Raw genomic sequence first — 14,934 nt, 5'->3', positions numbered from 1 at the left:
ATTTTCCCAGCACCCTGAGCCCAGCGCCCCTCAAGCCTGTGTGACAGACCCAGACCGGTGGGGTACAGGAGTCTGGTAGAGGGCAAATATACTGGTCACCGGATGAGTAGTTTTCTGTTCCCTGAGTGACCAGAGAAGGGGCTGCACTAGAGTAATCAGGAACCTGCTAGAACCAGTTAAGGTAGGCAGGCTAATTAGGACACCTGAAGCCAATTAAGAAGAAGCTGCTAGAATCAATTAAGGCAGGCTAATCAGGGCACCTGGGTTTTAAAAGGAGCTCACTTCAGTTTGTGGTGGGAGTGTGAGGAGCTGGGAGCAAGAGGTGCAAGGAGCTGAGAGTGAGCTGCTGGAGGACTGAGGAGCACAAGCATTATCAGACACCAGGAGGAAGGTCCTATGGTGAGAATAAGGAAGGTGTTTGGAGGAGGCCATGGGGAAATAGCCCAGGGAGTTGTAGCTGTCATGCAGCTGTTACAAGAGGCACTATAGACAGCTGCAGTCCACAGGGCCCTGGGCTGGAACCCGGAGTAGAGGGTGGGCCTGGGTTCCCCCCAAACCTCCCAATTGACCTGGACTGTGGGTTCTTCCAGAGGGGAAGGTCTCTGGGCTGTTCCCCAACCCACATGGTGAATCTCTGAGGCAAGAAAATCTGCCAATAAGCGCAGGACCCACCAAGATAGAGGAGGAACTTTGTCACACCTGGCAACCCAGGCAGTCGTGTGCATTGCCTGCTCCTGAATATGACCTTGACCCAGAAGAAACACTTGCATTCCTCCCTGTCCCTGCTCTTGGAATAGCCTAGGGTACATGGTGACCCTGGCCTCCTGCCTTTTCCAATTGGCCTCATTTTGGGGCCTCTCAGCAAGTTGAACGTATTCCTCCCTGGCCTTCCGCCGAGCTTGTCTCTTACTCCCAAGCCCCTCCCTTTCAGACACTGTTCATAGAACGTGGCGGTTGCTTCCCTTGGCTGCGTTCCTGAGGGATTTGAGCCCGCCCCAATACTTTCACAATCTCCTTGTAAAGATCATGCAAATTTACATACAGCCTTTCCTTCTTCCTACAGGAGCAGCACCGCCAGAGGAGAAAGGTAAACCCAGACTTCAACTCTTTGGCCTGTTACTGTTAGGAGTTTGTCTGTCTGTTCTGTTGTCTGTGTGAACAGCCAGGCAGAGCAGCCTGTCTAGGACTGGTGGGATACACATCCAGGAAGAAACCTGGGCATTTTTAGTAGGATTTGACACTGCAAGCTTTCCAGACCAGAATGTTCAATGCACAGTCTTGTGATTTCTCCCGGCCCCTTTAAGACCGGGGAAGAGGAGCTGTGTGCATTGGGAAAGAGTATGACTGGATGCACAGTTATAAAATGGGTCTATAATCTTATTGGGGCTTCAACACTTGACTCATTTTAGTCTGGGACTGCAGAAATGGTCAGTGTTGCAGACTCCAAGCTTAGGTTTTGTAAAAGGAGAGGGGGCAGGATTATGAATTGTCTGATTTACATATGAATTTAAGACTCTCAATGGTAAATTATTTGCTAATTTACAGCATCTTTATTTGCCTTTCTCTAAAATTCCTTTGCTCAGCAGCTTCTAAAATGTGACTAGTTCTGAGCAGCAACTAAAATATTGTTCATTTGCTCTTTTCAGAGGAAAATGAGGTCTGAAGAGACAAAACTAAACTTTCCTCTCCTGCCTTGTGTGTTGGCAGGAATGAAGAGGGTTCATGAAGGGTAATTAGAGTTGACGCTGTCTGTCATTTGGGAGTACTTCAAAGCCAGCTGATTTCAGGCTGAAGAACACGTGATTCCCCATACACAGACATACACACGAGTAGTATCAAAGTCTGCCATTGTCACTAACTTGAACTAATGAGATATCCTTACTGCTTAAAGTTTGTTGTTCAATCAGTGAATGAGAGTACTGTGTGTTCCTTCTGGTCATGGTGCTTACTGCCCTGCTGGGCTGAAAGTTTTATTATTAACTAGTTATGGGGTCATAGAACATGGTTACTTGACTTGCTGCAGATAAGTTATCTCTTTTTAGGACTTAATAGTTTTGAACTCCAGATTTCACAAAATGCATGTCGTGAGATTTTCAAAAGGGCTTGGTGTTGGCCTAACTTGGGCCCTGAAAGTGCCTGCACCCAGGTCCCATGCTTTCCTGGAGTCCTTCCTCTTTCCTTGGGATATGGCTATGCAGCAGTTAAACACGCACAGCTGGCCCATGTCAGCTGACTTGGGCTCATGGGACTCCGGGCCGCAGGGCTGTAAAACTGCAGTGTAGTCATTTAGACTCAGGCTGGAGCCCATGCTCTGGTAGCCCATGATGGGGAGGGCTCCAGCCCAGGCCCAAACAGCTACACTGCAGTTTTACAGCCCAAGCCTGCAAGCTTGACTCAGGTGACACAGGCCAGCTGCGGGTGTTTAACTGCTGTGTAGATGTACCCTTGAGTCTGGAGCAATAACTCACTCCAGGCCCTGCATTCCTAGGGTGTAACACTACATCCCTGGTGGCTGAAGTTACTGTGTCACTGGGCCTGGGCTTTAGAATGTGCCCAGCGTGTGTAAGTAATAAGTCTGGAGCATTGGACTCTCCACATTTTTGCTTGATGAAAGCACTAGGAAGCAGCCTGAATTAATCCAGTGGTCTCGCCTGAGAAAGGGCTGTTACAAGAAGTGATTAGTATTATTTTTATTATGGTAGCAGTTAGAGACCTTGATTAAATTCAGGGCTCCATTGCGTTAGGAGCTGTACAAACACGTAGAAAGTCAGCCTCTGCCCCAAAGAATCTTGTAGTGAGGCAGTGTGGGACCCCGCCACCCAGGAGACAGACAAGCCCCTCTGGACACCAGAGTGGGAGGAGCCAGGGAGCTCTGAGCCCGCCCCCCAGAGGGTCAGGAGTGGCACAGGAAGTATAAAGGCCTGACCGCAGAGCTCACTGGAAGAGCAGCCGCCGGGGAGACCAGATGCCCCTGGCCTACCTCCTGGTTGGGAAGCCCCAGTGACCTGCAGTGGACCCAAGGGCTGGCCAGGCCTGCCCCAGGCCAGCTACCCGGAGGAGTTGCCGGGCGTGCCCCAGGCCAGCTACCCGGAGGAGTTGCCAAGCCTGCCCTGCACCAGCAATCCCAAGGAACCCATAGTGCTGGACCCCCAGGAGGACACCACCCTGACCCAGGTACTTCAAGAGGGGGAGTCCGGAAGTGGCCTGGGAGCAGCTGCCCCTAGTCTGGCTGCAGCACTGCCAGAGCCCATGTAGCGTGTTGCGGCCGGGATCCCCACTGACACAGCAGCGGGTCGTCTGCTGCTGCTAGGGCCCTGGGCTGGGACGCAGTGGAGTGGGAGGGCCTGCGTCCCCCCTGCCACCCAACTGGTGGGTGGCCGTCTCCCCCTCTCCCAGGCCTTCACACCCAGGGCCTGGGCTCTCTGTTGATAAACTGTTGTTGCTCAGCCCCTGCCTGAGGGCCTGAACACCTGACTCACCAATGTCATGCCCAGACCTAGGGCCTGGGCTGATGCCTAACTGTGTTGTTTCTCCCTTCACAAGGGCCATGGAGGAAGACTCCTGCGGCCGGACTAATTCCCTGCTAGACCTCTTCCCAAAATTAGTGAGGTGGTGTGGGTCCCGCCGCCCCAGAGAGAGGTGAGCCCTGGCCAACCTCTCTACAAGTCTAAATAGAGCAAGCATGTGAGAAAGGGACTATCATCATCTCCACTTTGCAGAGAGGGAACTGAGGCACGGAGAGATTGTGTGGCTTGTCCAAGGACAAGGTACAGCTGAGAACAGACTGCAGGTCTCCTGAGTCCCCACCCATCATGTACAGCAGGAGAACAATGCATGCGTCTGGCCTACTACAAATGTTTGTTCCTTTGCATCTCTCCAGCCTTTAAAGCAATTATCTTGACCTTGAGGATCAAGGCCCTTTGTTCTTTCAGGTAATAAAAAAGACTGTTTGCTTTTGCTGGGTGAGATCTGAGAGAGCTTGCATGCACATCAGATGTCTGCAGACCCCCCACCTCCACCCCCCTGTACACCTTTGTTGTGACAAAGGAGTCAGTAGGTTAGAAAGCTGAGCAACAAACTCTTTTTTTTTTTTTTTTTTTTTTTTTTTGAAGCATGCTGTTGTCTGTTCTCTAATGTGGTACAGTGTGCGCTCATCAGAAATTCTGTCGCTGCCTCAGTTTTTAATGGAAACATAGCCAAGGGCACGCACTATTAAACAGTTGGAAAGGGACTGGCCTGCTGCTGCAAAAAAAGAAATATCCCACCACACTCAGCTGAGTGTCTGAGCGCACTGGGAACATAACTGATCTTCCTGTCCAGCTGCTCTCCCATCTTCTCCCCTGCCAGTTATACTCTGTTGAACTCTCCCCCCCCCAGCATGACTTCATCAGAAGATTACCTTCGACAGGACTGGAGGATAGTCCATGACATTCCAATGGTCTGTGCATTTTCATACCACTGGGAAAGGATTGAGAACTTCCAGAGCAGGCCAGATGACCTCGTGATAGTCACGTACCCCAAATCTGGTGAGTTTTCATGGCTTTCAGGATTAGGAGCCACAATGAGTCATGCCCTATGGTCCTGGAAATGTAGGGGAGTCCCTTCAAGCCCCATCATGCTCCCCTTGTGAAAGCTAAGCAGCTCCACTTATTCACAGTTGTTGCTAACAATAATGAGCAAGAATGCCAAGGAGCCTTTCCAGTATTTCACAGCTCCCGGCCTACATTTCGCTCATTGGAAATGATCTCATCAAATTTAATGCCAAACCCATCTGGACTGGGATTTGTTCCTTCCTGAAATTATCTTTCTATGGCCTCCAGCATCTGAAACGGGAATACCCCAGCACCATGCAGTCACAGGAAGACGAATGGGCATTTCCCCTCCCCCACAATGTAAAGGGACAAACTTAACATAGTACCCCTCTACTTTGATATAACGCTGTCCTCGGGAGCCAAAAAAAATCTTACCGCGTTATAGGTGAAACCGGGTTATATCGAACTTGCTTTGATCCACCAGAGTGCGCAGCCCCGCCCCCACCCCGGAGCACTGCTTTACCACGTTATATCCAAATTCGTGTTATATCGGGTCACGTTATATCGGGGTAGAGGTGTATTTTCTTGGGCTGTCCTAGTGTTTGGTGATGTGCCTGGCTAGGCTGGAGACACAGGCCTGGTCTACACTACAAAGTTAGGTTGACATAAGCTACGTTAGGTCGATTTATTAATATATGTTTCCAGTAGAACACTATCCGGGTTGCAAGGGGCTGGAGACTTTGTGGAGTCACTAAGGTCAGGTCCCGGGATACTTTGAGTTATTCTGGTTGGTTAAGGAGGGAGACCGATGCACAAACTGTGATCACTGCAGTGCAGCGCCTTAGAGCCCAGGTACTATAAAAGAAGAGGGAAATTGAGGCACACATGAATCATTTGACAAGTAAAAGGTCTTTGGTTCCAGGGACAGGTGAATTCTGAGCAATCTCAGGCAGTTCATTTGCCAGCTGACCAATAATGTCTTTTTTTTATTATTATTATTTTTTATTTTTTTATTTTTACTTGTTTTTGCAGCAGTTTCTGTCACCTTCACTCATGCTGATTAGCACTTTAATGCCGGGGATAGCTCCCAGAGTGAAATAATATTAAATGTGAGCAACGCCAGCAGAATCTGGCCCTTGAATTGATAGGTTGATTTTGAGTGGTTCATATATTTTACTTTAACCATAAACAAAGCAGCAGGCTCAGAAGAGATGGAATTAAAGGTCTGGATTTTCTCCATTATGGTGTGGATGGTTTAAATCAGGGCTTCTCAAAGCCGGTCTGCCACTTGTTCAGGGAAAGCCCCTGGTGGTCCGGGCCGGTTTGTTTACCTGCCGCGTCCGCAGGTTCGGCCGATCGCGGCTCCCACTGGCCGCGGTTCGCTGCTCCAGGCCAATGGGGGCTGCGGGAAGCGGCACGGGCCAAGGGTTGTGCTGGCCGCCCTTCCCGCAGCCCCCATTGGCCTGGAGCAGCGAACCGCGGCCAGTGGGAGCCGCGATCGGCCGAACCTGCGGACGCGGCAGGTAAACAAACCGGCCCGGACCACCAGGGCCTTTCCCTGAACAAGCGGCAGACCGGCTTTGAGAAGCACTGGTTTAAATGGTTGTGAGCCAGAAGGGCTGAGAGTTCAAAATACTGATTCATCTTTCCAAACAGAGATCACCTGCCATTCCAGCAAGGAACCAGTCACAGTCAGCAAGCCTTGCTGTGACTCTATGGCATAGCTTGGAGGGTTGTAGCACAAGCAGCTCTGTTGTACTGGCTCATAGGCAAGCCGGCAGGGGTTAGAAGAGGGGAAACTAAGGTGTTGGGATGGGAGAAGGGGCATCATCATCTCTCTTGTCCCACATTAGCTGGGATAGGCCAGTGCGATGCATTATATAAATGGTAAACTCTCCTTGGGGCTGCAACCATGTCTTTTCCTGTGTCATGTAGGCAGCTGCTGAGCACAGTGATGATGCTCATCAAAAACATAACAATGGAAAATCAACTAGCAATTGTGTTGGCCTAGGAGAGGCCTCACACCATCCCTGAAAATGGGTGTGGTTGCAGATCTTCCACAAAAAGAGCTGTGAAGTGGACCGCTTGCCATCAGTAACTGTATTTGACAATGCTGGCAAACTATTATGTTTGGCTACAGATTAATGATATCACATTGCTACTCAGCCTCGGGCGAGTAGAAGAGATGTAGCTAGAACAGGGGTTCTCAAACTTCATTCCACTGCAGCCCCCCTTTCTGGCAACAAAAATTGCTACGTGACCCCAGGAGGGAGGACCGAAGCCTGAGTCCACTGAGCCCTGCTGCCCCGGATGGGGGGGCCAAAGCCAAAGCCCCACTGCCTCGGGTGGGGGAGGGGCCCAAAGCCCAAGGGCTTCAGCCCCAGGCGGGGGATCAGATGGTGGGGGTCCCAGCAAGTTTAAGCCAGTCCTGGCAACTCCATTAAAATGGGGTCGTGACCCACTTTGGGGTCCCGACCCACAGTGGAGAACCGCTGAGCTAGAATATTGAAGATCCTAAATGAATAGGCTGAATACCATAAGTGCTGTTGTCTTGACTGGAAGAACAATGGATGGGGTTCCTGCTTGACTGTTCCTTGTGGGATAAACTTGGTTCTTGACTGGATTTTTGTTCTCTCGTCTTCTTTCCAGGCACTACATGGATAAGTGAAATTGTGGACATGATTCTGAATGATGGAGATCCTGACAAATGCAAGCGGGATGCAATTTTCAACAAAGTGCCCATGTTGGAATTTGCTACCCCTGGAAAGATGCCACCAGGTAAACGTAGCATTAATGTTGGGTGACTACAGACAAAAAGGTCAATGATTCAGTGTGGCAGGCTTGCCGCTCAGGAGAGGAAAGAAGGGATTATGGAGCACTGGCCTAAGACTCAGAAGATCTGGGTTCAGTTCCTGACTTTCAATGAGACTTGGGTGCTTTTGGAAACGTTACCTTTAATGACTTCTCTATCGGCATCAATGATCCCTTTGAACCTCTGCTTACCAGGTACAGAGCAACTGGCCAAGACGTCATCTCCTCGTTTAGTGAAAACCCACCTCCCAGTCCAGCTCCTTCCAATGTCCTTCTGGGAAAATGGCTGCAAGGTAACCAGTAGCTGGGACCTCAGACCTTCTGGATAATAGGCTGATAGGGGAAGTACTGTGTGTCTTGAGCACACAGAATACTCCTGCTAGTCCCACCCTCCGCCAGGTTCCTCTCCCTCATTTTTACCCACTGACTCTTTTCTCCAGTGGGAAGAGGTTTAATTGTGAGTTTCCATGGTGATCTCTACCTACAGCCGCCATTTTTGCAGCTTTACCTTTACAACATTGGGATGCAAGTTTGTATTCACAGTTAGGCTGAGATTTTTCAAAGATCCCTAACGGATCAGGACGTCCACTTCCCATTAAAATTGGCCTCATGGGATTCCAGTGCCTTTAGATAACATTCACTCGGTGCTGAGTAAGATGTTTTTCCAGCCATCAGCTTTGCAGGCTCACCCTGGGATCTGACAGTCAGGCTGGGTTCTTTCTGGCTCATACATCATCAGTAACAAAGATCCTGGAAAGCAAATTCTGCCAACATCTGTGCAACACCCATTGTCTTAAAATACTGCTTCCTGGGCAATCCCCATTGTCTTCAATGGGGTTACCCACGCATAACTGAGGGGTAAATGTGGTCTTGCAATTGCAACTCAACTAACAGTTCCGCCTGATGGTATGAGAGCCAGAATACAATCCAGCTCACTCCTCTGTAGCCATGTTGGCCCTGCAGGGCATGATGTATTTTGCCACTGTATGAATGGCTATGTCTGAATACACTTGGGAGCAGACCCACTGACTGCTACACCCAGGGGAGTAGGACGATGCGCCCCGAGGGCAGGGCACTTCGGGATTGCATTGTTTCCATCCTTCAGAGGTAGGCTGGTTTAACCTGCGACTCAGGCTCTATAGGAGGTCCCCAGGGAGATGCACTGAATTAACTAATCCCCCAGGCATCCTGGTCACAATCCCTCCTTGGCAAACACCACTCCCTTTGGCAGTTGTGCTGACTGCCTGTTGTTCCCCTAGTGGAGTTCTAGTACCGCCAGTTTCCATCCCTGCGGGGCCTGTGCACTAGGTTACACTGGCAGAAATGTGTGTTTGTTTTCCCCATTTTTACAGATGGGGAAGCTGAGAAACCGAGATCGACCCCAGAGCACAGAGTCAGTGGAAAAGCTAGTGTCAGAGCCAGGATTAGAGCTCCTGTAGGCCCAGTCCATGGTGCTCTACTCTCAGACCACAGTGTCCAGGGGCGCTTTCAATCCCTGCAGCTTGAATTTGGCCCTTGAGCCACCGTTTGGATCCCCTGCAGTAGGGCTGGGATTTTGAAAGGAACCTAAGGAAATTAGGCACCCAACTCCCTTAGGCACCTCTGAAAATCCAAGTCTAGAGCCACTCAGAACTCAAGGTCACCGAGGCAACGTGGATTCTTCTCTTCTTCCTGCCACAGATGATCTATGTTGCCCGAAATGCCAAAGATGTAGCTGTCTCCTTCTACCATTTTGACCTGATGAACCAGCTGCATCCAGAGCCTGGCACGTGGGAACAGTACGTTGAGAAATACATGGCAGGCCGAGGTGAGACTGACATCTGTTAGCAATTCACGTTCCTGAGGTTTTAAATTGAGGCTGCTTGAAGCATAAAGGAAAAGAGACTTGCAACTGCAGGTGAATTTCTCCAGGCGAGGTTCTGCCTCTTGGTGGAAAAATTGGATGCTGTGCCTTTCAATGTACTCTCTGTATACTAGGAAATGCAGTGAGAACGGAGGGAGGGAATTTTCCTACTAGACCAGAGTTTGAGTAGCCTCCACTGCATCTGTGCTCCCCTTCAGAGGGAGCAGTGGTTGGGGAATCTGCATAGCAGTGCGTCCACAGGGCCCAGACCTTGTATAACTATAACGTAGGGCCAGATCCTCAGCAGCTGTAAATCAGTATAGATACGTTGACTTCAAGGGAGCTATGGCTAATTTACACCAGCTGGGGATCTGGCCACTGACCTCATTGAAAGTATACCAATACCAGCTGGGATCTGGCCCTAAGCTGTATTTATATAAGAGTTAGTTAATCTCTAGTTTCTGCTCCAGTCACATAAAATAATAGATGAGGATTCCAACCTGACAGTGGAACCAAAGGGACAAAGAATTTGACCTAGTGTAGGCAAATAGCCGCAACTGATGGCTTGTGCCCAGTTACCCAATTTACACATGATGGCATAGTAATTGCACACACCATGCATTTCAGTGGCGTTAAGCCAAAAGAGAACATGACCCCCAGTGACCTGACACGCTCGTGTTACTAAGAGTATTTGTGTACCTTTTTCTCTACGTTTAGTTGCGTATGGTTCCTGGTATGACCATGTGAAAGGCTGGTGGGAGAAGAGAAAGGACCATCCCATTTTATACCTGCTCTATGAGGACATGAAAGAGGTGAGAGGGCAACAGGTACCCACTGGAGGGGCCACTCCACACACACCAGGATGGCGGCAACAAATCTGACACCTGTTCAATGCCTTACCCTACTGTGCAATGTGCGTCTGAAGAGCAGTCTGGCTGTCCTGAAGAGAATTTGTCTCTCTAGGGTAGTGCGGTCCACCATAAGTAAAAGGGCCAGACTGTGACTCTTTAAATGCTTTGGCTGGCGCTAATACTACCCCTGAGCTGTGAGCCTCCCTCCTTTCCCCACTTATTCTCCCTTATCTAGAACTGTGTCTAGATTTATCATGAGCCTCATGATATCAAATGGATTTATCCTCATAACACCCCTGTGAGGGAGGTCAGTGCTGCTATTCCCCATTTTTACAGAACTGAGGCATAAAGAAGTTAAGTGACTTGCTCAGGGTCACACAGGAAGTGTGTGGCGGAACAAGGAACTGAATCCAGGTGTCCTGAGTCCCAAGCTAGTGTCCTAACCACTGGGCCATTTTGCTTTCCCAAAGCCTCTTGCCCATGTTGGAGTTCAGGCTTGTGGGAGTGCATCTCTTGAAGAGCAAGCACCAAAAGAGCTCCTTTCTTTAAAGAGACTTTTAACCCTCTCATTTCAAAATGCTGATGTAGCACATTTATTAAGAGGCAGGAAGAGGGGGGGGGGAGTTAGGGCAGCATATAACTAAAGATGGGGGAGCTAGTCTAGAAGTGACTTAACGTCTTGCTCAGACCCAAACTGAACCTTAGATGGGGATCTGAAAAAGAACAGTTGCTCCTGTTCCCTTTAATTTCACTCTGGAATTCCTGGTTTTAGCTGGGAGAGGAATTGGGTATTTCCAATCCAGCAGTACCAGAAATCTCATGAGAGCCTGATCTTGGATGATTTCCATACCAGAGAGATTTGGATAAACATCCCAACTATAGCTTTGAACGACATGAAATGGAATTAATCACTACCTTCCCAATTAACAGTAATAGAGGGCTAGTGTTTGGAGCTGGGTTATTCTGAAGTTTAGCATCCACGTATTGCTGAAGAACAGGAAGTGAAGTTTGAGAGTAAGGGCCAGGTCCTCAAATCAGCATAGTTCCACTAGTGTAGTCATTAGGGCTGCAGATCTGGCCCTAAGAATTCTGTGCCTGGCTGGGGAAGATGTGGCTGGAGTTAGGGTCCCTCTGGAGTGGCTGTCTGCATCACTTTCTTTAGAAAGTGATGGGACTGGTGAGTTACAGACCAGTCTTGGTCGGTCTCTCTCTCTCTCTCTCCACATCTTGCACCCCCCAAAAAACTGTTAAAATAACATTATTTGGGTTGCAAAGTCAAGTACTCAAAAGTTAGGCAAGCTTAATTCTGGCACTGCCTGTGCAATGTGCTAATGCTAGAGAGGGAGACAAAGAAGGGTTTTTTTGGCTATTAATCTCCTTTCTATTTTGGGAAAGGGTGTAAGAATTGGGTGCAAGGTTGATGAAATGTATTGCTGGATTGCTGGATATTAGTTTTGATACAGTGGGACAACTAAGGTTGCTGGCACCTCATACAAGTTCTAGACTTTCACTGTTTTACATGGTGGTAACCTGACTAGTTGAGCCACTGGGTCCCACCACCTGAAGTGCCACTTGTTTTTCTGTAGGATCCAAAGCGTGAAATTCACAAGGTGATGCATTTCCTGGGGAAGGATCTGAAGGAAGAGGTTCTGGACAGGATTGTCTATCACACTTCATTTGAAATGATGAAAGAGAATCTCACCACAAATTATAAGATGGTCCCAAATGATATTATGGATCAAAGCATCTCCCCTTTCATGCGTAAAGGTAAGGATTCGCACAGGCACTACCAACCATTTTTCTTCTCCTCAGTTGTAACAGGAAGATACTTTTTCATCCAGTTTTCCTTTGTAAGCTACCCAGAAAGGTGGTCATGTTTATATCTGATGGCTTTTCAGTGGCTTGTGTAAAACAGGTTGGTGGTACCATTTCTAGTGGATAGGTGTTTAGCGTCTTATGTCAAAGCATCTGTGAGATATAATTAGCAATCCCCGTCTCATGAAACAGGCCAAGGACTGAGTGGGCATGGAGACTGAACTACACTCTCACCCCAAGAAGTAGTCACCAGAAGAACAGAGCAGAGTGACATTGCGGAAGCCTGCACGCTGCTGCTGCTGCTACCTGTTTAGAACTTGATCTTTGACTAAATGGGGGCAATAGAGCCAGATTTTCAAGAGTTCAGCTCCAGTTAAACATCAAAACAAAGTGACTGGATTTTTCAGAAGTGCCGAGCATCCAGCGGCTCCCACTGAGAACAACAGGAGCTGCGGCGTGTTAAACCCTTCTGAAAATCTGGCCACATTTTTTCAGTGCCTAAATGGGAGCTACGCGCTTTCAAAATTTGACCCTAAATCCCCACATCTCCATATGATATCTTTATCATGCCTCACATTCACTGGAAAAAGAAAAGCAAAGAAGCATGTTGGCCATAGGAGACAACTGAGAAAAATAAAAATAGAACCAAAGGGTGGAGTGCAGACTGTGACAGACCCAGAACGGTTGGGTGCAGGAATCTGGTAGAAGGAAAACATACTGGACACTGGATGAATAGTATTCTGTTCCCTGAGTGATCAGGGCAGGATCTACCCGAGAGCAGTCGGGAAGGTGCTAGAAGCAGTTAAGTCAGGCAGACTCCATAAGACACCTGGAACCAATTAAGAATGGATTCGAAGCAATCAAGGGAAACAGACTAATCAGATCACCTGAAGCCCATTTGGAACCGGCTTGGATTAGTTTAAAAGGAAGTCCCCTCAGTGAGGTTAGCTGGTAGGAGCTGGGAGTAAGAAGGTGTGTTGTGGGAAGACTGGGAGAAAGAAGGTGTGCAGTAAAAGACTTTGGAGAACAAGCGTGGTCAGGTACCAAGGGGGGTGCTAGGAGGGGCCATTTGGGGAAGTAGCCCAGGGAAGGGCTATAGCTCCGGTAGTGTAGGAAAACTACCTGTTGCTGGTGCCATTAGGGTCCCTGGGCTGGAACCTGGAGAAAAGGGGGGACCTGGGTCCCCCCAACCCTCTCCACACCTCTCCAAAAATGCTCCCTGAGTAGGAAGACAGGGACTAAAGAGGGCTCTTACACCAAACCCGTTGACTGACCGATGATGAAGGTGGATCAGTAAGCTGTAACCTTTGCCTCTAGGAGGGGAGAGGCTAAATTGAGGGTCACAGCAAACCTCTGAGGCCAGCCCTGACTGCCTAGATGCGCAGGACCCCCTGAGGCAAAGCCGGAGCTCTGCCACAAGACAGAATGATACAGTGTGAGCCATTTGGGACTAAGCCTGTTTATTTCTGTGTGTACAGTGCCTAGCACAATGGGGATGCAGTTTTGCTGTTCCCTGGACAATACCGTAATAAACATGTTTACTAATAATAATATAGGTGAGTGGGAATAATTTCCACACTAAAACTGTTTAAAACAGTCAATATGGAATGCAGGATCTGGTTAGCTGGTTTGCTTTCTCTGGCATCCACCCAGCACTTCCACAAACAATTAGAAAATTGATCAATACAATATTTCAGTTCACCAATTTTCCAGTGACTAAATTCCAGTTAAAAGCTAATTGCTACCAAAACATTTTTTTCCAAAGTCTGCTATTTTTATCAATCCACTATCCTGGACACCAGCATTTTTCTTGATGCCTTTTGTGCTCAGTGTATGGAAAAGGTGCTCAAAGTGTTAAGCTGTTAGGAGTTTTTATCTAATAAACACTCAGTTTAATTAATACATTTTTCATGCACCACAAACAAAAATGTAGTTAATTTAATCGAGGTTCAAATTCTGGCCTCAGTTAAACCCTCACAAATCTATTGGTGCTTGATGCAGTGGTTCTCAAACTTTTGTGTTGGTGACCCCTTTCACATAGCAAGCCTCTGAGTGTGACACCCCCCCCCCCATTATAAATTAAAAACACATTTTAAATATCTAACACTATTATAAATGATGGAGGTGAAGTGGGGTTTGGGGTGGAGGCTGGCAGCTCATGACCCCCCCATGTAATAACCTTGGGATCCCCTGAGGGGTCCTGACCCCCAGTTTGAGAACCCGTGAGCTATAGAAAAGAATGTAACCGAGTAGAATTTAGACCATTAATGTTTTCTTGATACTCTTTTCTACTGCATTTTTTTTTTTAATGGAGATATCCCATCTCCTAGAACTGGAAGGGACCTTGAAAGGTCATCGAGTCCAGCCCCCTGCCTTCACTAGCAGGACCAAGTACTGATTTTGCCCCAGATCCCTAAGTGGCCCCCTCAAGGATTGAACTCACAACCCTGGGTTTAGCAGGCCAATGCTCAAACCACTGAGCTATCCCTCCCAATTTTCCACCATTGGGAGTTCTTTTGCTTCACCAAGGGCTCTGCAGTTTCATTCACTGTCTCTTTTTGTTTCAGGGATTGCTGGGGACTGGAAGAATCACTTCACTGTGGCCCAGAATGAGACATTCAATGAAGATTACGAGAGGAAAATGGCTGGGACCACACTGCAGTTCCGAACAGAGATCTGAAGGAGCCTGGCATCTTAGTGCTGTAGTTCTAATACATAGGTGACGGGTCTCTGTTTCTGTTGAGAATAGCTTTCTCCCCCCCCCCCCTTTCTTCAACTAGAAGTAGTACGCTGAGAAGTGTCTCTGCCCCAGTGATAGTCAGACACTTGAACCTGGAGTCTTGGGCCATGTAGACCATGGTGCAGGGTCACACACTCCACAGCAGAGGGATTGTTCCAAGAGTCTGGGATTCCATATAGGGTCTGAGTAGTAGGGAAGACTCCTTGCTCTATGGTTTCTCACACACTCACACTCACACTCACACACACACACCCCCTCCCTTTTATGTTAGACTGAGTACTGGCCAGGTTCAACTGAGGCAAAGGACTCAGGCCCAGATCCTCAAAGCTATTTAGGCACCTA

At 48.4% G+C, this 14,934-nt stretch overlaps 1 protein-coding gene across 2 annotated transcripts; it reads left to right on the top strand.

Moving 5' to 3' along the window:
- The first annotated feature begins 3,834 nt into the window (after window positions 1-3,834).
- Window positions 3,835-14,532, top strand: LOC135878874 (sulfotransferase 1B1-like). Of its 2 annotated transcripts, none has more exons than XM_065404594.1 (8): window positions 3,835-3,932; window positions 4,378-4,526; window positions 7,182-7,310; window positions 7,539-7,636; window positions 9,024-9,150; window positions 9,904-9,998; window positions 11,624-11,804; window positions 14,420-14,532. In XM_065404594.1, the coding sequence occupies exons 1-8, from the start codon at window positions 3,835-3,837 to the stop codon at window positions 14,530-14,532; spliced, it is 990 nt and encodes a 329-aa protein (XP_065260666.1). The 2 variants fall into 2 exon arrangements, with proteins under 2 accessions (XP_065260666.1, XP_065260667.1); XM_065404595.1 differs by lacking the exon at window positions 3,835-3,932 and adding an exon at window positions 7,421-7,435 and having other exon boundaries at window positions 4,463-4,526; window positions 7,545-7,636.
- The last annotated feature ends 402 nt before the right edge of the window (window positions 14,533-14,934 follow it).

Source organism: Emys orbicularis, chromosome 5 (genome assembly GCF_028017835.1).
Source record: "Emys orbicularis isolate rEmyOrb1 chromosome 5, rEmyOrb1.hap1, whole genome shotgun sequence".
Taxonomy (NCBI): Eukaryota; Metazoa; Chordata; order Testudines; family Emydidae; genus Emys; species Emys orbicularis.
Note: the sequence above shows the minus strand (reverse complement) of the source record. Positions and strands in the feature narration are given on the sequence as shown.

What these genes read in the sequence shown, in the direction of transcription:
- LOC135878874 (XM_065404594.1), top strand. Translation starts at nt 3,835, where the DNA reads ATGCGTCTGGCCTACTACAAATGTTTGTTCCTTTGCATCTCTCCAGCC. An exon ending in AGTCACGTACCCCAAATCTG is followed by an intron (nt 4,527 to 7,181) that starts GTGAGTTTTCAT and finishes TCTTCTTTCCAG; the next exon opens with GCACTACATGGATAAGTGAA. An exon ending in TCTGGGAAAATGGCTGCAAG is followed by an intron (nt 7,637 to 9,023) that starts GTAACCAGTAGC and finishes TTCCTGCCACAG; the next exon opens with ATGATCTATGTTGCCCGAAA.